Raw genomic sequence first — 22,856 nt, 5'->3', positions numbered from 1 at the left:
GTATATATATATATATACACACACACGCACACCTTTTAATTGGATTTTATTGTGATGGTAAGGTGTAGGAAAACTGTCAACAGTAAAACATGGACAAGTTTTAGCAGCAGCAAAAAGCAGCAATGCTGATCAAATAATAAATATGGCATGCACGCCACTTCCATAATAAAAACATCCATAATCCTAAGCAATGGGCGTAGTACCATTAAAAACTAAAAGGATAAAATAAACTACAAAATTAAGGCATTTTATTCCCTTGCTTGCTGTGTCTAGGCATGTGTCCAATTAGAAAATATGTTTTTTGTTTTTTTTTAAATGTGTATTGCATTTGAACAAAAACCTTGCATGAAGATAGTTTGTAAAAAGATTTGCAGCGATTATTTGGTTTTAAAAGAGAATGAAGTTAGCACTCTGGAGCAAAAACCTTTTTTTTTTTTTTTTTTTTTACCATAGCTACGTAAGTCTCAAGGCATACTGGCAGCTAAAAACAAAAACAGTCTTGTGCTTGCAGAGGCGGCTAAGTGTCGGGTGCTGGTTGGATGTCCGGTGTGTAGGGGGGACCAGGTGGGAGCTCACAGGGCCAGTTCGGCCATGGCCCGCTCCAGGGGGTCGCTGGTCCAATAGTCGTGGTCCCAGCCCAGGAACCAGCCAGTGAAAGTGGGCGGCTCAAAGCACTGCTTGATCTTCACGATGGGTGTCCTGCGGTCTCTGTTAGCGGGGTCGGTCTCGATGTAACGCACCGCTGAAGGGCGAGATGCGATTTCATTATTAATTGCTGATTGACGACTATTATGGTTTGCAATTATTTAGCTTAGATTTGCTTTAACACGAGCAACCATGCACAATCATCCTACCTGCATAAACACCTACTAAATACAGTAAAACCACACTATTAGCAAAAGACTGGATAAGTGACACCCTCAAATTTTTTTTAATATTGCCTATATTAATAGTATAACCTGTAAATATGATTACAAAATACTTTAAAACTAATCTTAAAACAGTATCCTATAATTAAAAAGCTTACAGATGATTTGATTTTACACATCTTTGTGGCTTTTGCAACCCATAAAAATAGCAATTATCAAGCAATAACAAGATCTCCTGTTTGTTAGCGTGAGCTTTAGCCTCTCAGCAGAGCAAAAACACACATGCACCAAAGACTATATAACTTCCGCTAACAACCGAGGCTAAACTTAGCTCATCCGCAACATACAAATATTTCATAACAGTCGAGATGTATCACTTCAAATTACTTCCTTAACACTAATGACTACTTTCCTAATAGTCAGAGCTATTGTGGCATCTTAGAACATTTCACAAAAATGCACCCAAATAGGCAATAGGTGAGTTTTTCCACAAATAGCTGAGGATAGGTTCCACAGAAAAAAAAGTAATCGTCTTTAAATTTGTAAATAGTGAAATGAAAACAGGCAGGGATTCACTATATAACTAAAAGTACATGAACAAATAGCTAAATACTGTACAAGGGGTTTGCAACATTTTGAGGTTATGACATCATCACACTGCATAAAGCACGCACAGCCAATTACGGTTTGTGATAGTTGCATGGCCTAGCAGTGTTTTGATACAAATATTTACTTTAATCATGATTTGACTCCTGCGTTAGCATCAGTGAGTGATGCACTAATGGTGCATTACAATTTACATACAAGTTTGTGTAACGTCAGCTATCGCCAGGGGTGCTGAACCCCATTGTAAGCCATGGATATATATAGCTCTGTGGAAATTTTCCTTTTTTGGTATTTTGACCATTTTTCATTTTCTAAAATAAGTATAGTAATAATAAAACAAATGCTCTAAATAGCAATATTTCTATTTGGAATTTTGGAGTCATGTCAGTAGTTAAAAGAATAAAACAAATGTCAATTTACTCTAACATATACCTATAAATACCAAAATAAGATAAACGTATAATTTTGGAGTGGTCTCTCTTAATTTGTAGAGTTGATGATTAGTAGATTTCATGAAGATGGTCTTACCAGATGCCATTGCTTCAGTCTTCTCTTCCTCTTGGGCCTCATTGCCGATCCAGACAAACACCTTCGCATACATAGGAAGTATAGGATATTGGCTCATTTACGCTCATTTTTTGATTTGATCTCAAAGATATTGTTCTGCTTTCCCAACCTGCTCCCAGGTGTCGAGTAGCATGACATCATCAGTGGCGAGGTCATCCTGGGTCATCTCTCCAGGTACCTCTTCAATCTGGAATTTAAATTATGTGTTCACAAGTGTAGCATGCATAAAGTGTCCAATTTTTAGTTTCCCAAGCTTTGTTGCTTCAGCATTTTTCAGGAGTATCTGTACATTTCTGTTATATACTGAAACAATGGTGACACCACTTCCATCCATCCATTTTTTTTTCTTTTCAGGTTTGACCCTTTTTAAGCATACTAAATCAGCTTCTCAGCTAAATCATGACTTTTCACAATTTAATGTAACAACAGGCTATATTCAGAAACAATGGGAATCACAAACCTGATGCGGAATGCTCAGTGAAAACACGAAATAACCCCCCCAAAAAACCCAAACAAACAAAAAAGTTTATCAAAACTAAATTATGTGATGAAAAGCAATACTATTTTCAAATGTTTCTTTGTGGTGCACATCCACCCTAAATAAAAAAAAATATCCATCACTGTTTGCACATTAAGTGTACACTGCTATATACTCCCAGGTACAAACCATACCTGTAGGTAAAGCTGCAATTGTGGCATATGGAAGATCTCATCATACTGTTTTTAATATACTGTACTGGATTATTCTTCTCATGTAGGTAAATAAGGAAACAAAAATGTCACAAATACCTCTCACTATGATGTAGTGCAGTTTTCCACCACTGCAAATTACATCCAAATCTCAATCTGGATGGTATCTAGATTTTTTATTTGTATTTGATTTGTGTTGTTTTCTGTATTAACTGTAACATGATGTGTTTCTGTATTTTATGTACAGTATGTATGACTACTCTACAACTATGTTAATTTGACATAGTGTGTGTGTGTTTTAGTAAATTGGACTCACAATGAAGTTTCCAGTCTTGTTGGAGCAGGCAAAGAGTCTAGGTGGATGGGCGTCCATTTTGTCCTTAAGTCTGGTAGAAGTGCGATATTCAGTCTTTCCTCCAAGAGCGTCCCAGAAGTGACCTGTGAATGGGACACGTGCTTCTTGTTATTGTACTGGATATAAAACGGGTACCTTGGCCAACTCACTCAACTTAATGATAGTATGCTAGCTTGTTCCAACCTTTATGGCGCCATAGTGCATATTTTACATGAGAGAAGTCTTACGGCACACCACCAAACCAAAAATGGCACAAAAAGTATATACGGTATTCATTTACTCAAAATGTACTTACTTGATGTGAAATCTGGGCCTGTTTAGTTGAACACAAAGCTATTATTATGACCACTGGTGGATACATAGTGGAGTGAGTCTAGTTAATTGTTCATCATGAGTCCTGACATTATATAGTACGTCACTACCACAGATAGAAGAACAAAGATACATTATTCGCAGTAAATATAATTTTCAATTAAGTGAAATTGGATAACACTAATGGGTCGCGGCACAGTGGTTGGGAAACCTTGTTGTGTGGAACTTGCAAGCTTTGCAAAAAATAATCTTACTTTATTCAGATAGTCCCTAGACTCATTACCTGCCTCCCCTCCCTCAGGTAGCTCGGAGGGCGTCACTCCCAAGATGTCACACAGTTGCTGGGCTCCTGCCTTCTCAGTGTCACTGGAACCCACTCCCACCCACAGGAAGGAACCTCCAGGGCTCACCAGAATAAAAGCATCATTGGAGTTCAGGTTGGCTGCCACTGCATCAACCTGGACATACACATATGTTGAGTCATTTGCATAGTTTGTTTGGCACAATTTTTACACCACCTCCCTTCAGTGACACACACGGGCCAGGAATCAAACCTGTGACATCTACACTACCAATGCCTGCACATAAACAAGATTATGTTAATGTCAATGAGAATGTTTTGACAAGAAGTAGACACAATTTCCCATTCTGAACGGTCTGCAATATGACATCCATACAGCCAAAGCAATAACTGAAATGTTTGATTTATGAAAAAAGATATTTACCATTATTGTTTAAAAAAAGATGAAATGCATGAAAATTATGTTTAGAACCTTTGCCCAGTCCTTTGCAAAAAATTTTACAGAAAAGGCTTTGAATTCTTGTGTTCATATGATACGGTTTGTCTCATTTATGTGAAGCGAAAAGGGGACTCCTTAATTATCATACATGTTAGGTTTCGACCCATAATCAAGCCCCCATACACATTCATTTCTACTGACAGCTTTGAACGTTTTTAAGCTTTTAGTCCTCCTATTTTCTGTTATTTCAGACTGTTGATTTTGGCAACTGTCTCCACAAGAGACTAAAGTTAATTTATTGGGGACTATTTTTGGCAGTGCATTTGGTTCTCCAGATGGTATTTCCCATGACATGTTTGTATGAATTTATGAGTCAATACACACAAAATGATTCAGGTTTAGGATGTACAGACAACACTTCCATAGTGTCATTTAATTACTGTTTCTGATGTCTTACCTCCACAGCTCTGGTGTGTCCGGCGGAGTTGGAGCGCACCTGGAAGAGGCGAGTCTCTGCAGGAGCTGACTGACCTCCTTCCCTGGACGTCCCACCCTTGTAGATCACCATGGGCTGTCCTCCAAATAGACTCATCAGGTGGGCCGGCTCCTTACCCTGCACCACCCTCACCTGACACAAACACCAACAGCACAGAGCTCATTAGTAGGTCTGTGCACTGATTCCTTGTGCAAGCAATCTCATGCTTTAATCTTAGTTATCTTGCAGACTGATTATCCCTTGTTGTGTAATCTAATGTCCAGCAATGCCACAATTGGGCCACAAAGGAGAAGGATCAAGCTAAACTACAAATCACACACTTCTGCAGGATGCTGGGTGTCAAGATTTGGTGGATGGGTGCATTATTATATTGTGAATCTCTTTGATCAAATTATGTTAACAACACAAAGTGAACATTATCAGCTCAGCAGCCGATGACAATGCTTAAAAAAAAGTTTAAACAGAATCACGCAACAAAGCACTTGTTGCATGTAAATGTTTATTTGACTTTTTTTTCTGTGCATCAAAGCCAGATAGTAATTTCATTTTAATGTGATTTTTTTGGTATCTCTTCACTTGATTAACTGTACAATGAAATGGGGACCTTGTTAATTATTTTACTTTTTTTACCAAAACATTAATTTTAGATACACTAAACACGCACATACTCGTGGGTTTATTTTTAGATACACTAAATCCCTGTTGTTGTGCTCAGACTACAGCTATGTCTATAAAAATATTGATTTGGCGCTATCTGGTGGCATTTTGGTGCCAGGTAACTATATTGAACTGAGGAGAGGAGCATCATTTAGTCACGCCATAGCCTTGTCTAATACAAAAACTGCTCTGCCGCCATCTTGTGGCATCTATAGGCAATTAGAAACCTTTTGGGTGGGCATCAATTCCTTGCATATTTTCCATATTCACAGCAAGGCCTGGTCCCTCTACCCTGCGAATAGTGGAGATTTCACCGTATTTATTATTTGGTCAGCAATCATACTACAGCCAGTGCGCGACTGGTTAGCACATCCGCCTCACAGTTCTGGGGTCTGGGGTTCAAATCCCGGCCCCGCCTGTGTGGAGTTTGCATGTTCTCCCCCTGCCTGCTTGGGTTTTCTTTAGGTACTCCGGTTTCCTCCCACATCCCAAAAACATGCGTGGTAGGTTGATTGAGGACTCTAAATTGCTCATAGGTGTGCATGTGAGTGCGAATGGTTGTTTGTTTATATGTGTGCCCTGCGATTGGTTGGCGACCAGTTCACCTCTCGCCCGAAGATAGCTGGGATAGGCTCCAGCACGCCTGCGACCCTAGTGAGGATAAGCGGTACAGGAAATGGATGGATGGTATTCTAGTCAATGAGAAATCTACAACAAGGAAAATACAAAAACTACAAAATGTGGACATTTTTCTAATTGTTTCAGTTGTTTTGTAATAATCATCTGTACATATAATTTTAGTCTAGATACGAATTAAACATTTACAAGACACTGTTGTATCCCTAGATAGGATTAGGAACAATATTTGGCATCATACACCTCACTATAAATGAATAGAAGCATGTGATTTCACCCAGCCATTAACAAAGACAACTATATTAAGTTGTTAAGTAAAAGTTAAAATCAAATAAAGATATATATGCACCAATACATAAATATATAGATTAAATTATCATTTTATTTAAATAAAAATAATTATAATAATTATTATTATCCTTGTATTATTATCGTACATATAAAGATAACAGTTAAAAACAAGTTTTTAGTTAAATATTTTTAGGTTTACATTTTTTAAGTTATTAAGTGTTTCAAAGAGTGCCCCGTCAAAGTGGGAGTGGGGATCTTGGAAAATGCTTTCGTGTTTTACACACACAAACTACTGTACATGCAGTTGAGGTGCAATGTAATGTATACATATATGAAGCATGCACATGGAAATGACAAGGCACACAGTGAGGTGAAAATGCAGGCAAATTTGAGAAGTGGACATCTTATATGCACAGAGCCAGGACTGTGATGTGATGTTGACCACATCTTTATTATCAACTATCGTCAATATACAGTACAGACTTTGTCTACATGCGTATTTAAACCTTAACGTCATCAAATGATGGTATGAGGCATTGTCGCACTATTGTAGGATTGGAAAATGGTCTATTAGTTACATGGAAGAACCATTAACAGCTCCAATATGGATGTACAAGTACTATTTCCCTTATCAAATATTAACATCCAAAGTATAGGTAGGGTTTTGTCACTGGCTCTGGACAAAAAGTCAAGGGTCAGTTTGAAAAGGAGAATACCTGAGTGGTTATAGGAGCACCAACAACCTGAGGAGAAAGATGTATTGTGAAATCAAGAAGGAAAGAAGCAGCGGAGAGGAAAGGAGATGGCGAAAGGAGGCAAAGGTCAGATGAGGAGAATGTGCTTCTTGGGGGCCGAAGTGGAGCACTGACAATGTGAGTGACTGAATGGGTTTGAGGTCATGAAAATAAAAAGCAGTTTTGTAAAAGCTTTTGGGGGTACAAGTCCAATGAGCGCTACCTGGACAGGACCGCCGCCAAGCTCGTCATCCAGCTGGGCGCTGAGGATTGCGCAAGCCCCAATTTCATCCTGGCTGGAGTCCATGCCCTGCCTGGAAATGAGGAACTACAATCATCATATGCAAACACACTGGGAGTCCTGTTCAGGAGATATGCTAATTAAGATATATATATATATATATTTTTTTCTGTTTACATAGTTTACAAGCTTATCTTTCTCACCACATGTAGATGATATGTCCGTGACGTCCTCCATGATGGTAGTTATACTGGATGATGTAACTGTCTCCACCAAAGAACTGCCCATATGTAGACGGTTCTACTGGCACTTTGTCAGATCCCTCAATACGCCAGATCTGCCAGGAAAGACAAGACGAGTGGTCTCTTTCACTCTCACAGGACATGTCATTAGGTAAACGTGCACCATCTAATCAGAACCAGAATCTGAATCATTTGAGTCAAATGATATCCATTAAAACGCCAATTTCTGCCATAGGTTCTCTCTTATTCATTCATTGTCTCATATTCATTCGTCTTTGTCAGTTCGCAGCTTTAGCAATTACACTTCACATTATACTTTACACCTGCAGGAGGAGCTCGGGAACAGAATCCTCAATTATTTTTAGTGTCAATGTGGACGGTTTTACCAGTACAGTATTAAAAGAGTCAACAATTAGAAGCGAACCCACCTTGCCTCCATCCCCTCACCTGTTTCTCTCCAGTGCCGTCATCCACCATGCCGTGCTGGGCGGCCATGGCGGGGGAGTCGTGCAGACAAGCGGCGTCGAAGGGCACCTTCTCGATCTTGGCGATGCTGTTAGCGATGTAGGCCACACCCAGGCCCACGGTCTGATCTTTGTCCCTCCAATTTTTGAAGAATTGCTTGAAGAGCGGAGTCTCGCCCATCTCTGGCAGGATCTGCACTTGAGTGTGTTTGGGGTAGCCCATCTTATTTATGAACTCCTCAGCAGCCTTCATTGACGCCTTTCGCTCATCTATGTTGGCGTCTTGACCTTTGAAGTAAAGAGAGAAAGAAAAGCTGTGGTGATGACTGAGAGAAATACAGTTATACAACACTATTTAGGGGATAGGGACCAAGCCTTGACATGAAAAGCAGTAAAATTAAAGTAATTGACCCCCCCCCCAAAAAAGAAACGTAAATATATCACACACTGATCCCAAAATACTTACATTAATGATTTGATTTCTTATTTTTTTTAAATGCATCGTAAGTGCGCTTGTAGAAGACTTTACACTGACAATCCAGGCTAAACTCAGCTCCCCCCGACATACAAAGCTTGTGTCACAGTCGATATGTATCACGTCAACATAGTTGACACAGATGCACTTTAGACAGGGCTTTGGAGCCATCTTGTGGCATCTTGGGCATTTCAGAAAGAGCACACACGCACGGAGTTTTTCAGCAATTAACGGAGGATAGGTTCCAAAACAAAAGAAAAAAAAACACAAATAGGTGAATTTGCAAATAGTGACCCGCAAATATGTGGAGGATTACTACATTTTATCAAAACAGATCATGGCTTAAAAACTACACCTTTACCTTTCCATACATAGATCTTGCCGTCAGATCCGTGGTCCAAAATGAAACAGTCACCAGTCTCCAGGGCACTTTGGGGGAATGGGTTCTCCTCGGCCACCAGTGTAATAGTCATACCTCCACTGGCATTGGACACCTGCCATAGAAGGTGACATGGAAGACAAAGATATTTGGTCAGTTGACAGAGCGTGGATGAAGAATCTATTTCCTAGCAGCGTATCTCTCAGTTTTCATAAAGTCCTTCGAGGGCCATATTGAATTTATGAAAAAATAAGATACAACGATTGAACAGTTGGTCATTATTACGTATTATGACCTTTTGTAGGTTGGATATATTGGGGATCGAGACAGCAGTTCCACTGAGGTTTTATTTGTTTTTGGAAATCCATGGTGGGCTGCCTCAAATGCTCTTGCTTAGTTTCCCCAATCGGTTTAAAGGGTTGACATTGGGACAGATTGCTGTGCTGAATACTTATGGGCATTTCATCCATCCAACCATCCATTTTCTACCGCTTATCCAAAGTCGGGTCACGGGGCAGTAGCTTTAGCAGGGACTAAAACAGGCCCAGACTTCCCTCTCCCCATCCACTTCATCCAGCTCTTCCGAGGCGTTCCCAGGCCAGCCGAGAGACGTAGTCTCTCCAGTGTGTCCTGTGTCGTCCCCGGGGTCTCCTCCCGGCGGGATGTGCCCGGAACACCTCACCAGGGAGGCGTCCGGGAGGCATACGAATCAGATGCCCCAGCCACCTCATCTGGCTCCTCTCAATGTGGAGGAGCAGCAGCTCAACTCTGAGCCCCTGCCGGATGACCGAGGTTCTCACCTTATCTCTAAGGTAGAGCCCGGACACCATGCGGAGGAAACTCATTCCGGCCGCTTGTATCCGGGATCTTGTTCTTTCGGTCACGACCCACAGCTCGTGACCATAGGTGAGGGTAGGAACGTAGATCGACCGGTAATTTGAGAGCTTCGCCTTTCGGCTTAGTTCCTTCTTTACCACAACGGACCGATACAAAGTCCGCATCACTGCAGACGCTGCACCGATCCGCCTGTCGATCTCTCGTTCCATTCTTCCCTCACTCGTTAACAAGACCCCAAGATACTTGAACTCCTCCACTTGGGGCAGAATCTCATCCCCGACCTGGAGAGGGCACGTCACCCTTTTCCGACTGAGGACCATGGTCTCAGATTTGGAGGGGCTGATTCTCATCCCAGCCGCTTCACACTCGCCTGCGAACCGCTCCAGTGGGAGTTGGAGATCCGGGCTTGATGAAGCCAACAGAACTGCATCATCTGCAAAAAGCAGAGATGCAATACTGAGGCCACCAAACCGGACCCCCTCTATGCCTCTGCTGCACCTAGAAATTCTGTCCATAAAAGTTATGAACAGAATCGGTGACAAAGGGCAGCCTTTGTCCAACCCTCACTGGAAACGAGTCCGACTTACTGCCGGCAAAGCGGACCAAACTCTGACACCGCTCGTACAGGGACCGAACAGCCCGTATCAGGGGGTTCAGTACCCCATACTCTCGAAGCACCCCCCTCAGTACTCCCCGAGGGACACGGTCGAACGCCTTTTCCAAGTCCACAAAACACATGTAGACTGGTTGGGCGAACTCCCATCCAAAATGATATATAATTTTGATCAGTATCAAATTGTACACTGTCATAGATACCCACGCACCTTGAGCCTCATTCCTCCATGTCAAAGGGAATCCATTGTGTCAATTTTGCATTATCTTGCTATCCAGAATGTAGGTGATGTAACCCTTCATTGCGGACTACGGCATACCCGTTGGCTATTTTCTTTTTCTTTTTTACATTATATATGTGTTGCTTTGTCAGATTTAGTAAAGTTGGTTTTGATGTTTATTTTCCAAATCAATACTTATTTGGTTCAGGGTTGTTTGCTGTAAAACGTGTTGGAAGAGTCATCCCACACTACAAAGGCTCCACAGTGGCAAAGTCAAAGTATTTCTCTCTCGGCTACAATCTCTTAAGCAGGCTCTTCTTCAATTGAGCCTGGATTGTGATAAACGGTATTTTCTGATTTACTACTACCACTACTTTTAAGATTTGTGTTATACTTATTACTTGGTATTAACTAAATTTGGGACATGGATATCTGCCATGGTACATCCCTTTTCCTCTTTTACGTATCATATCCTTGCTACAGAATAATCAATTTTATTACGACATACTTGTAGTTAAATCAGACTCATGACTCACAACTACCTATACGAATAATTCTGAGTAATTACTGCAAAAAGAAAGCAGGAGTACCTTGTAGAGTTTGGCCTTCTTCCTGTTGGAAGCATCAGCCTTGATATCATCAGAGGCTCCGAGTGGCAGATCTGGTTTTTCTCCTAAAACCTATGGACAGAAATAACAGTGTTTCAGTCTGATTTTAATGTGACACATGCACTCACCAGTCACATCGTGTCCGCAAGGACACTTGTATGATCTAACAACATTCAGTATAAGAACTATATTTTAAAGAATGCTTCCTTTCATAAGATTACCTCACTTTTGAATGACTATATGGGTTGTTCATGACATTATTTTTGAAACTTGGATTGCATTAGACTGTGCATGTGTACCTACTGTTGTTGCTTATGACCGTACAGTACATACAGCATAAAATAATCTTACCTCTATCATCTTCTCTCTCTCCATACCCTCATCACAGACATAGACGCGGGCCCTCCCACTGCGCTCATTGTCACGGATCCCCTTAGCAACCTGTGTGGCCTTCAGCTTCTCAAAGCGGTTACTCTGGGAACCGCACCACTGATAAATCTCCTGTAAAGCATGAGGAAGAGGACAACACAAGCTAACACAATCTTTACCTGATAATGGACTCAAACAGTTACCCATAATTTTTGTAATAACACAATTTTGTTCAGAAAAAGGGACCCCAAGGTGACTCACAGCTCCTAAGTCCAGAATGAAACAGTCTCCTTGGTTGAAGCTATCCCAGCTAACTGGCACCTCTGTTGCCCTGACAACACGGCGACCTTTAACCTGGAGCATTCTCTGTACAACCACCTCATTGGTGACGACATGCTTGAACCCTGATGCCACACCTCCTTTCTGGTACATACAAGATACATTTTCCAAAGTTAATGACTGCCTATGAATATCAAGTTCTATCTGGAGATACATTTTTAGCATATTTACACTGGGATGATATGATGTGTGGTTCAGCAACTGCTTGATAATGAGTAAATTTTGTGGGAGTCAGACATAAAATTAATTGGTATTTAAAAAAAATATATATTTTTTTTTAGGGGGGAATCAAACAGGTAGACTAACTTCAAAACTTTTCAAAATGTAATAACCAACATACCAAATCTGCACACCAAACTACAATAAAAATGATGACAATGAACCAAATGCTAACAAAGACTAACAAACATGCAGTTTCTAATGTAAACATTAGTTAAAATCCCACCATGTACTTGATCCCAGACTTGAAGTAGCCAAGAAAGGTTTTGGACTCATGTCCCTGGACTTCCCGATACTGAATGGGTTTTCCTCCCAGGAAGTCATCCATTTGGACCGTGAACATGGCCGCTGAGCCGCTCTCATCCTGGGTGCAGAAATCACCTGCACCAAGACAACAACACACAGATTCCATGTTAAACCTGCACAGTATTTTATTCCAGGGGTCTCACATCTATCCAGAGAAGCAAGTTTTGAATTAAAATCTGACACAAGCCCTCATACAGCCAGTAATTTATATTTGGCCACATTAATGGAAACCGGAAATAAAATATATGTACAAAAATGGCTTTTTAATCAGTCTGTGTGAGACCACTTAACCACTAACTGTATGGATATGAATGTGACTTGTTTAAATAATAATTTGCTTGTAGATATTGTTGGGAAACTTCAGTAACTGTTTCTGCTAATGGACTTCGTCAAATTAGCAATGTTGACTTCCACGCAATAGATAAAAAACATCCATCCATCAATCCATTTTCTTTACCGCTTATCCTCACTTGGGTCGCGGGCTGCTGGAGCCTATCCCAGCTATCTTAGGGCGGGAGGCGGGGTACACCCTGTACCGGTCGCCAGCCAATCGCAGGGCACATACAAACAAACAACCATTCACACTCACATTCACACCTACGGGCAATTTAGAGTCTTCAATCAACCTACCACGCATGTTTTTGGGATGTGGGAGGAAACCGGAGTGCCCGCAGAAAACCTACCCAGGCACAGGGAGAACATGCAAACTCCACACAGGCGGGGCCGGGATTCGAACCCCGTTCCCCAGAACTGTGAGGCAGATGTGCTAACCAGTCTTGACTGACTACGTATTGCCATTATTGGACCAAATGTTTAAGAGTGGATGTCTTCTTTAATTCTGCATTTGGGAAATTGTCAGGCTCTCTCCACTCACCCAACCAGAAATGGAGGTCATACTGCAGGTTTCCTGAGCGTTGCTTGATGGTGTTGAGGATGATGTATGCGTCACCTGTGTAAAATCCTCCACACAGGTTCTCAGGAACAGCCACAAGGTCAAAGTTCTCCACCCGCCACACCTGGAGGCCCTGCTTCTTTCCAGCCCGCTCAAACTCTGGGTGGTCTGCCATTCTACCTGAAAGCAAATCACGCAACTTTTTAGAAGTGGAGTTCTTTTCACTCCTCTGCAGATTTGAGCATATAGGTGTGTTGTCCTGGCAACAAGCTTGGTCTGACCATGTGGACAAATACTGCAGAGGTAACAGTTGTCACTCTGTGATAAGTGAAGCTTAGCTCCAACTATTTATGAGCCACTTGCTCGTGGAAACATCAAGCCACTCCCCTTAAGGCTGAGCTGTTGCCATGGATACAAAGTTTGAGCTATAGTTAGATATTAATGCACTGCATAGTGAATCACGGGTGCCCTGTGCATGGTGGGTGTTTCCCGTTGTGGAAGGAAGCTCTGGATATTATGACTCAGAGAGTCCGACAGAGACGTTCTAAACACCATATGGAGATCAAGTATATTTTCTCTTCAGCATATTCAAAATGTGCACATCTGTACCACACATTATTGAATGTGGAAACAGAACAACAGATTCAGTAAGGTCCAGAAATATTTGAACATTGAGCTTTTATGATTTTTGCCTTTAACGAAACACTGCCATGATTTGAAATGAAACAATCCAGATGTGAAGAGTAGATTTGAAACTTAATTGAAGAGGTGTTCCAAAAATATGACAATGAACATTTAGCAATTAAAGCCATTTTATGGAGAGGACAACCCTTCAATGGTTCAAACATATTGGGACAATAATTTTAATCCAGTACACCCATTCCAGTTTCAGTATCGCTTATCCTGTCCAGGGTTAAGAGGAGCTGGAGCCTATCCTAGCCCAGGGCTTGTTGCCTGTCAATGACAGGACACGTATAGAAACAGACACACACAAACCCACGCTGCCTGTGTACCACTACACCATCAGTGACTATATCATTTATCATTACCACCATATAACACCACAATTTGTATTGATTGTGACGCATAGTTTGGTACAGCGAGTCAATCGCATGATTTGTTGGGGACAATTTTTACAGCAGATGCAACCCTCCCATTTATTCTGTCTTGGGACAGGATAGGACTGCACTGCAGTGGCTGAGTCCTGAGGCATTGGCCGGAAATCAAACCCCCACTGTCCCGTATGCAACGCAGCCCCATGCACCATTACATTACCAATGCTAACCCCAGATTTTTTTAATACTTGGATGAATATCCTTTGCAGACTGTGAAAGAAAAAGACCATGGTTGTCACCAAATTTCCAGCAAAGTAATACTTTGCCAGGCCTTCATTGCAGCCACTTTGATTTGTCACTTGTTTTCCATTTTTGCTGCCTTCACTTTTGTGTTCAGTAGCTGAAGCTGAAGGCCTCCACTTTAATCTAAACTTGATGCTTTAATTTTAAATGCATTGTGGCGATGTATGCAACATTAGAATCATTATTCAAATACTTCTGCACTTGTAGCGAATAACATGAACAGAGTAGTAGCATGAATAATGAGCATGAATAGAGAGAGGACTGCATTTTTTTTTAATCACACATAAACTGGTAAGATCCTAAAATCCTGGCACCAACATGTAACAACACTGACAGAATGGCCTGGTGTCACATAACTGTAGCATCCTACACTTAGAAGCAAAAGTACAGGTGCACTTGTAAAGTGAACATGGAAACTAGTACGGAGTTAGTCCATAGGCGTGAACGTGAGTGTGAATTGCTGTTTGTCTGTTGTGCCCTACGATTGGCTAGTAATCAGTCCAGGTTGTACCCCGCCTCGCGCCCAAAGTCAACTGGGAGAGGCTCCAGCTCACACAAGCGCTATTGAAAATGGATGGATGGAAAAATGTCCGTAGTTTATTTACTAAGTACAACTGTGTATCAGCTCAGCTAAATGGTCACATCAAAACACACACACACAAAAACACACTCATTTCTGACCATTTGTGAAAGCATATAAAGACACATGGTGCCAGTCTAGTCAAGGGTTTCAAGTATGTGCCTACTCAGTGGCATGTGATGTTTGAAATGTGAGAAATGAGGCCTGACCTTCCGGTTTACATTTTTTCCAGAGTAACTAATCATCAACAGTAAATTAAATCAAGTCCTGACGCTATTGCTTGTTTCACGGAAAAATAAGAATAATAAAATGGCCCAAACAATCAGAGAGTGCTTAAGGTACAGCTTTGCAATGTTTAAAAAAAAAAAAGAAGTCACATTTTCTGAGCTTCTACAAAGGCATTACAAGGTTTAAGTTTTAGACGGCAAATAACAAAGCATGTATCATATAAATAGAATGTTCAAGATAGAAAATGGTATTTACTTCATGGTTTGTGCTCCACCCATCCACTAAATTTCATAAATATAAGCCCTTTAGTGTTTTGTAGTGCATTAAACCAAACTATAAATATACTGTACTACAAACATGCTGTCTATGCACAGTCATTTATTGTTATTTAATGTAACTTGAATATTTAATAGCCTCTGACTACAACAGCAACGAATGGTTACATTAAGATTACATAATACACACCGTGAGAATAAATAATACAACTGGTCACGGAAATGTTTTCAGCAGACTAGCTTGACTCTCTTACTGGAAGAGTAAACACTGCAGAGCGTAAACAAGTTCTCTGAATTGAAGCAGTGTTAGCAAGTTAGATTTCACCTTTTTTTTTTTTAAGTTGGCCTTCCCTACCGAATTTCAGTAACGTTTCACTTAACTCATTTATTTAGCTAAAGATGTCATCATAACAACCTCAAGTACACAGTGTTTCTCAACTATTATGAGCACTTTCTGATGCTAGTATGGTCCAAACATTTTTATAAGTTGAGGGTTATGCAGTTTCAAACTGTTTGAATCTGTTTCTCCACAGTTAAGCAGCGTCTCTACGTGCATGAGTCACCGTCCGGGTGTCCACACTGGGACCACAAACATGGCAAGCATCTAGATGCTGATTCTTGAGGGGGAAGTAAGATAGTTGGGGTACTCATGCATCAAGGCCGACAAATTTATTTTCCACTATTTCTGCATTTCTTACCTAACAGTCAGGACTCATTGTGCAATAATTTGTCCACGGAATGTTGCAACACGGAAAAGTAATTAGAAGAAACTCATTATGCAATCTGTTTAAAGTTTAATAGCTTGCTGGCTTGAGTTTTTTCGATGTCATTTGTAATGGCAACGAGGAGAAATGAGATATGGGAAAGCGGTACATTCGTTCCTGTCCTGGCTGCTGACTAAAATAATGTATAACTTATGCCTGTTGGACATCAAGCAATGCGGCCTAACACAACCCCGTTCCTCCAACGGACACGCTCCACGCTTTGCTTCTAGCCAAAGGTACATATGAAATTATAAATATAGTCAATATTGTAAAACACAATGTATAATAGGCTACTCTAAATGCTGTGGTGTTGGTGTGGCTTGGCAGCTTGGGTCTCGCTTATGTTTCATATCCGGAAAGGTTATTTTTTGTGTGTGTGAAAGCTCATGTGCATTTTTGATTGGCTGTTACATCTCCGATGTTGCGACGTTTGCCAGCGGTTTGAATTTTAAATCAAAGTAAAACTAGCGGCTTACAGTCAGCCAGTCATGAAAACTAGATGCCGAACCCTGCACATGGCGCAACAGTTCAGTCGGCTTCGGCCATGTCGCTCGGTTTGCGGTGGGCCAAATGTCACAATAACACAACATCGTGAAAACAAAAATGGAATTTACACTGGAGAGTTGGCTCTGTTTAAGGAAACAGGGCGGATCAATCTGAAGAGACTCACCTCCCAGGCATGCACTGTAATCTATCTTTTTCAAATTTGCCACATTTGCCATGCAGTTTGCCACCACACATCATCAAAGTTAGTTGGTAAGTAAAGTGTCACACAATCGAATGTGGCTGACTTAAGAGTTGGTAAAGTGCAGTTTTTAGATTGATACTAGCATTCAGGTATTATGCACAAGTCAAAGGAAATTGACTGAAATGTGCCATCAACAGCAGACATCTAATCCATTAGTACACTACCATACTTGGGATATTATGACCTGTGCTGTCTATAGTTGAGTATTTACAGAGGTTATGGAAAACAGAAAAATGCCCAGCTGTACACAAAGGGATACTTTGATACACTTAATGCGCTTACCTAACTTTTCCTATCGCAACGTCTACAAATATTATATTTTTAGTTCATCAGTTATTAGGTAGTGTAGTAAGTAGAGTACTTATCCTCACACCTCAAACATAATGAACAAAATCTGCTTCTAGAACAGTCACACTGCTACTTCCAGCAACAGCAATGATAACATTATGTTCGAAACTACTGGTTATAAATTAGCAACTTCTGCTTGGGTGGCTACAAAGTCACTGACACATCCAACAATCTGATGACCACATGCATGCAAAGATCTGAGTGGAACCAGAGGATCTTTGGACATGAAGGCAGATGTTTGGCAGAGAACTTTTAACGTGATACCTTGAGGATGGTCTCAAACATATAATGAAACAACATAAACTGTAAAACTATGAGCTTAAAGGTCCCATATTTTACCAAAACAACTTTTTTTCCTATTATTTGGGATGCAATATTGGCGCTATGGTGCCTCAGTAAACGTGAAGAATTAATTAAAATTGTCCACGCATTCCTGAGTCCCAGACATTTTTCTGGCGAGAAGCCTGAGTCTCAAGCTTATCTACGTCACTAGCAAAGATCTCCACGTACCTTTCCTCTCCCAAGCAAGCACTGTCAACATAACAAACGCGTCTGCTCACAAGGGTGTCTGCTACACGGAGGCAACCAATCAGAGGAAAGGGGGCTTTCTTAGCCAAATATGTACAAAGCGGATAGAAAAGTGGGTCAAACAGAAGTAGCTGTCCTTTTCGTGACACTCGTATGACAAAACCAAGGTGTTTTTTTTTTTAATAAAATTGACACTTTTATACTAAGTCCATGTTAGAGAGTCACTATATAGAGGTCTAAATAGCCAAAAATATGGGACCTTTAAGTTTCATACTCATCTTGCTTCTGTTAAATATGCATTTCATAAATCTACAGTATCTCAAAAGGCACCACAGGAGATTCTTCAAACTCAGTGACGCATGTAGCTATCTTGTTAAAAATAGAACCCTTGTAAAAATCTGGAGACTAACACAGATTTACTTTCACATATCTTTTGTGCAGTTTTGGTTTTGCGGCACTTTAGAAAAAACTACAAAAATCGCTACGGCAGCCTTTGACTGCAATCATAGCCCCCAATGGAGGAAAGTGTCCTGCCATCACTGAGCACCAAAGCTGTTTTTCTCCCCAAGTAAGACACTGGCTTTGTCAGCCCTAATAAAGCAAACATATGGGGGGATTCGTCATGCCTGAGGAACTTAACACTTTGAAAAAAAAAATCAAAGGCTGAAAAGTATGTCTGAACTATGAAAATGGGTGAGCTTGAGCCTATCCCAGCTGACTTTGGGTGAGTGGCAGGGTACACTACAGACTTGTATGGCAAACGAAACACAGAAAAACATGAGATTCAAACCCAGAACCTCTGAACTGTAAGGCAGTGCTAACCACTTTCTACCATGCTGCCTGAAAATGTCATAATAAACAAAATGAGTTTGTTACAGCATGTAACATGGTTTGTAATGGATGGTTGATTACGTAAAGCATTAAATGTTTCGGGAGTTTTGGTTACAGCTACTAGCCTAAAATTCTGCTACTAGTCTAAAATTCTAGCCCAAAAAAGTCACATGATTATTCGACATGCTGGGAGAAATGTGTCCACATACAATAATGCCAAACCTCTGTGGAATTGCACAGAACTCTCTAACCTCATGCCCCAGCCCTCTTTGGCTTCCAACACATTATATGGTCCCCTCCCCCATACATAGCTCATCATGGCCCCTCCTTTTGGACAGCCCCTGCTGCAGGCCTCAAAACTGGTGCAGCACAAACAGTAGCCTCATATGTCCCAAAACAGCATGGGTATCAAAGCCCTTGTGATTTGTCAGCTGGTGTCCCAGCTGAAAAAGCATGCTCATGATTCACAATTTTATTTGTGCAATTCATATTTACAGGATGTGTAGCAACTGCAGGCTTGTACTGGGATTTTCCCTAAAGGAGGACTGACACATTCAGTTTTCCCACAATATCTTGCATTAAACCTTGCTTTGTGCACTTGGGCACAGTTGTGAAAAAGAAAAGAGCCTTCACCAAATGGAAACTCTAACTCAGGGGTCACCAACCTTTTCGAAACTGAGAGCTACTTCTTGAGGACTGATTAAGGCAAAGGACTACCAGTTCACACTTGTGAAATAACAAATTTGCTCAAATTACCTTTAATTATGTTAATTTTGACCATCAATTTTATTAATCTATGTTAAAACACAGATCATGTTAAATAGCTCAAAATAATGCTAACAAATTATTTAACAAAGTAGGAAACTGATGAATATAAAAAAGCAATCACTTTATTTCTAATAAATCTCTGCAAGTGTTTACATTTTCAAATGATCACTTCTACAACATTCCCAGGAAATCACAATGTCCCATCACTGGTCAGCTATTTTGCCCGCGGGCAACATGTTGGTGACCCCTGACCTAACTGTTCCTACAAGATTGGAAGCATAGAATAGTCCCATGACTTTTGGCAACATAGTGTAGCTTTTATCTTAAGTGCAAATACTGTATACAGTGGAACCTCCAAGTTTTAATCACACAATCCTTTCCAGTATGCTGGTCCTCCTCCGATTTGTTCATAAGTCACCATCATAACATCTTTGTTAACCATACAGGCAATATTTGATGGAACATTTTAACAACCTTTCATTATGTATCATAAAAGTTCATTAATAAGCATAAAACAATACAAAGTGTACTCAGCTTTATGTCTCTTATTTTTAGTGTTGAAAAACTCTCCTCTCACTGCATTAACACAACTCATTTTACAGTGTACATTATGCACTTGTCATAATATTATGGCGAAACCAGATTGTACTGAGCAGCCAGGACTTTTCCTCTTTGCCAACATTGTTACATGTTGGTGGTGGCATCAAACACACGTCCATCCTCTTCAATGAGATAAAGTAGTGAGAATTGCTGTCACAGTCAAAACATATCATAATATTGATATTGTCCCTGCTTAAGGTTTCTTCTTTTCTATTTTACTTACCAGATTTGGGGGGGGGGGGGGGGGGGGGGGGGGGGGGGGTTATATCGGGGATTTATCATCAATCTTTCTCAATCTTTGAGACTCTTTAGTGATTTAGTGCTATACAAACAAACTGGATTTGACATGTGGCGTAGGTGCTGTGTACAGTAAAGTGTTGTAAAGTATTAATTACTGATTAATGGTACTCAATTGAATCCCTGATGGGGATTTTAACCCCCTAAATGTATTTCAATTTAGTCGGCCTGTATCAATTTGTGAACACGCTTACAACTTTTAGACAATCCTGCGAAAATCTAAACTCAATTTAGAAAAGAATAAAACCTATATTTATTTTCTTTGTATCTTCATTGGAGCTTGAGCAAACACCCAAATCTCACATAAGATGCACACAAAGAAAAGCATGTCGTTGTTTGGGACTTCCTTCTACTGTAAATCTGCAGGGCGTGGATTAGCGAGGACGCAGGCTTCCTGGACTCACATTTAAGTGGGGATGTCACGCCGTTCCTTTCGGATTGGACGGCAACTGTCTATCTATATCCCCTCCTCACACATGTTATGACAAACACAACACTGTGTGACACGATCATCTCGTGGTCACTGTCGCGACTTCCTCACTATTTGCTTCGACATTTCTATGGGAACAACAGACATCTCCTCTTGTGGATGCCATACAATAGATCATGATAATCACACCATTTCGGGTTAGTTCAACTGTTCTTTAATTAGGTGTCTTGAATGGTATGCTATCCCCCCATCCAATCCATTTTCTATACCGCTTAACCTTATTAGGGTTGCGTGGGAGCTGTGGCCTATTTCAGTTGACTTTAAATTTGAAACACCCTTGATTGGTTGCAGGTCACATACACAAACAACCATTCACACTCACATTTATATGGACAATTTCAAATCTTCATTTGACCTAACAAACATGTTGGGTTTTTTTTGGAATGTGGGAAGAGAAGGGAGAAAACCCACACAAGTTCTGGGAAAACAGAGGAAGGGCGGAGGCAGCCGTGATTCGAACCCAGAACCTCAAAACCGTGAGGCAGGCGTGCTAACCACTATTTCTTTGTTCACCGTGATGCCAAAGTACACATTGGAAACCACGTGCAAGGGTTATGTCCTTATAAGGCAGCGGCTGCACTCCATTATAAGGTTGTTACTACAACATTGCTACGACTGTTCAATACTTCAGAAAGGCACACAAAGTAGGCCGCCATGCAGAAATAAGGTCCGTTCATTCTTATTGTTACACAGGAAAGTCATTTGAGTTCACTGAAGCATCAAATAATTATCCTGGCCCACAGATTTGTCGTACCTTACCGATCCTGAAAGTTGTTCTGTGAAACAAACGCTTCTTGCTGCAAGGCTGGGTGGGGGGAGGCAGTGAGGCGTCGAGACGGCGTGGCAGCTGAGCGCAAAGCCGCTACTTTTGAGGCTGTCCCGGGACACACCCCGTTATTGATGCCCGCCCGGCCTGCAGGAGGCGGAGGTCGTGTGCGCGCGCACATGCACGCGCCCGCCTATTTTATCCCAACGTCACCACTTTTGTGAAATTTACTGTGACCATTTTGCACGCTTGGGACAGTTTTATAGTCAAGTGGGCTCGGGGAAAGCCTAGACGTTATTTTGGTTTGTGTCAAAAAGCTTACTCTAATTCTACTTCCGTTATCTTATACAGCGTTAATGCTGAACTATGCTGCCACCAACTGGTGACAAAAAAAAAAGAAAAAAAAAGAAAAAATCCAAGCATTGGATAAATCAGTGTCAAAATTTCACGGCATACCACAAAAGAAAAAAATGTCACAACAGTATATTTTCTGAGATAATTATGCTCTCGTCTCAATTTACTCACAAATGCGGAGACTCATTGTGAAATCTAGACCTGTTTAGTTGAACACAAAGCTACTACCGTATCTGTTGTAACTTGTATGCATAACAACAAGTTGATGCACAGGTTAATTGTACCTTCTGCCATCTAGTGGAAGAGCATTTATTTGTTCTGCACGTCAAGATATGTTGCTGGCATAGATAGAATAACACACTTATTTGCCAAGGCATAGTGGTTGTGAATCATATCCCTTAACATCAACATTTTGAAGACCTTTTGAAGCCACTCTTTGGAGACAAAAATAACCAAAATGAATTGTTAGCACATGAAATACAGTAAAACTATTCTGGTTTTGGCTCCAGTCGTAATTATACAGTGAATTATAGAGAATGCAAGTTCTGCAGGAATTACGGGTCAGAGCTAATGCTGAACTGAAATTCTGTGGAATTAATTGAATTAAAAGGTAGGATGTGAGACTTGAAGTTGGAATGGTTTAAATCGGTCAGGACATGTGGAAGGAGGTATATGTGTAAAAATAGCTCTTAATTTGGGAATTTTATTGGCAAAATGTGGACATTTTTCAAATGCGCTGAATGAGTGAAAGGTTTGACAATGGA

The 22,856-nt window shown here is 40.8% G+C and overlaps 1 protein-coding gene across 2 annotated transcripts; it reads right to left on the bottom strand.

Annotated features, from left to right (window-relative positions):
• Positions 1-29: 29 nt before the first annotated feature.
• On the bottom strand, positions 30-21,871 carry gsna (gelsolin a). Of its 2 annotated transcripts, XM_061799445.1 has the most exons (17): positions 21,732-21,871; positions 13,140-13,333; positions 12,186-12,340; positions 11,663-11,824; positions 11,384-11,533; positions 11,015-11,104; positions 8,737-8,869; positions 7,884-8,188; positions 7,398-7,531; positions 7,177-7,267; positions 6,936-6,962; positions 4,597-4,767; positions 3,683-3,857; positions 3,049-3,170; positions 2,152-2,229; positions 2,004-2,064; positions 30-742 (listed from the first exon to the last, which is right to left on the bottom strand). In XM_061799445.1, the coding sequence occupies exons 2-17, from the start codon at positions 13,330-13,332 to the stop codon at positions 573-575; spliced, it is 2,217 nt and encodes a 738-aa protein (XP_061655429.1). In that variant the 5' UTR covers position 13,333; positions 21,732-21,871; the 3' UTR covers positions 30-572. The 2 variants fall into 2 exon arrangements, with proteins under 2 accessions (XP_061655429.1, XP_061655431.1); XM_061799447.1 differs by lacking the exon at positions 6,936-6,962 and having other exon boundaries at positions 21,732-21,870.
• Between the last annotated feature and the right edge of the window lie 985 nt (positions 21,872-22,856).

Source organism: Phyllopteryx taeniolatus, chromosome 15, assembly GCF_024500385.1.
Source record: "Phyllopteryx taeniolatus isolate TA_2022b chromosome 15, UOR_Ptae_1.2, whole genome shotgun sequence".
In the NCBI taxonomy this organism is placed as follows: domain Eukaryota; kingdom Metazoa; phylum Chordata; class Actinopteri; order Syngnathiformes; family Syngnathidae; genus Phyllopteryx; species Phyllopteryx taeniolatus.
This window is presented reverse-complemented; position numbering and strand designations above follow the sequence as displayed.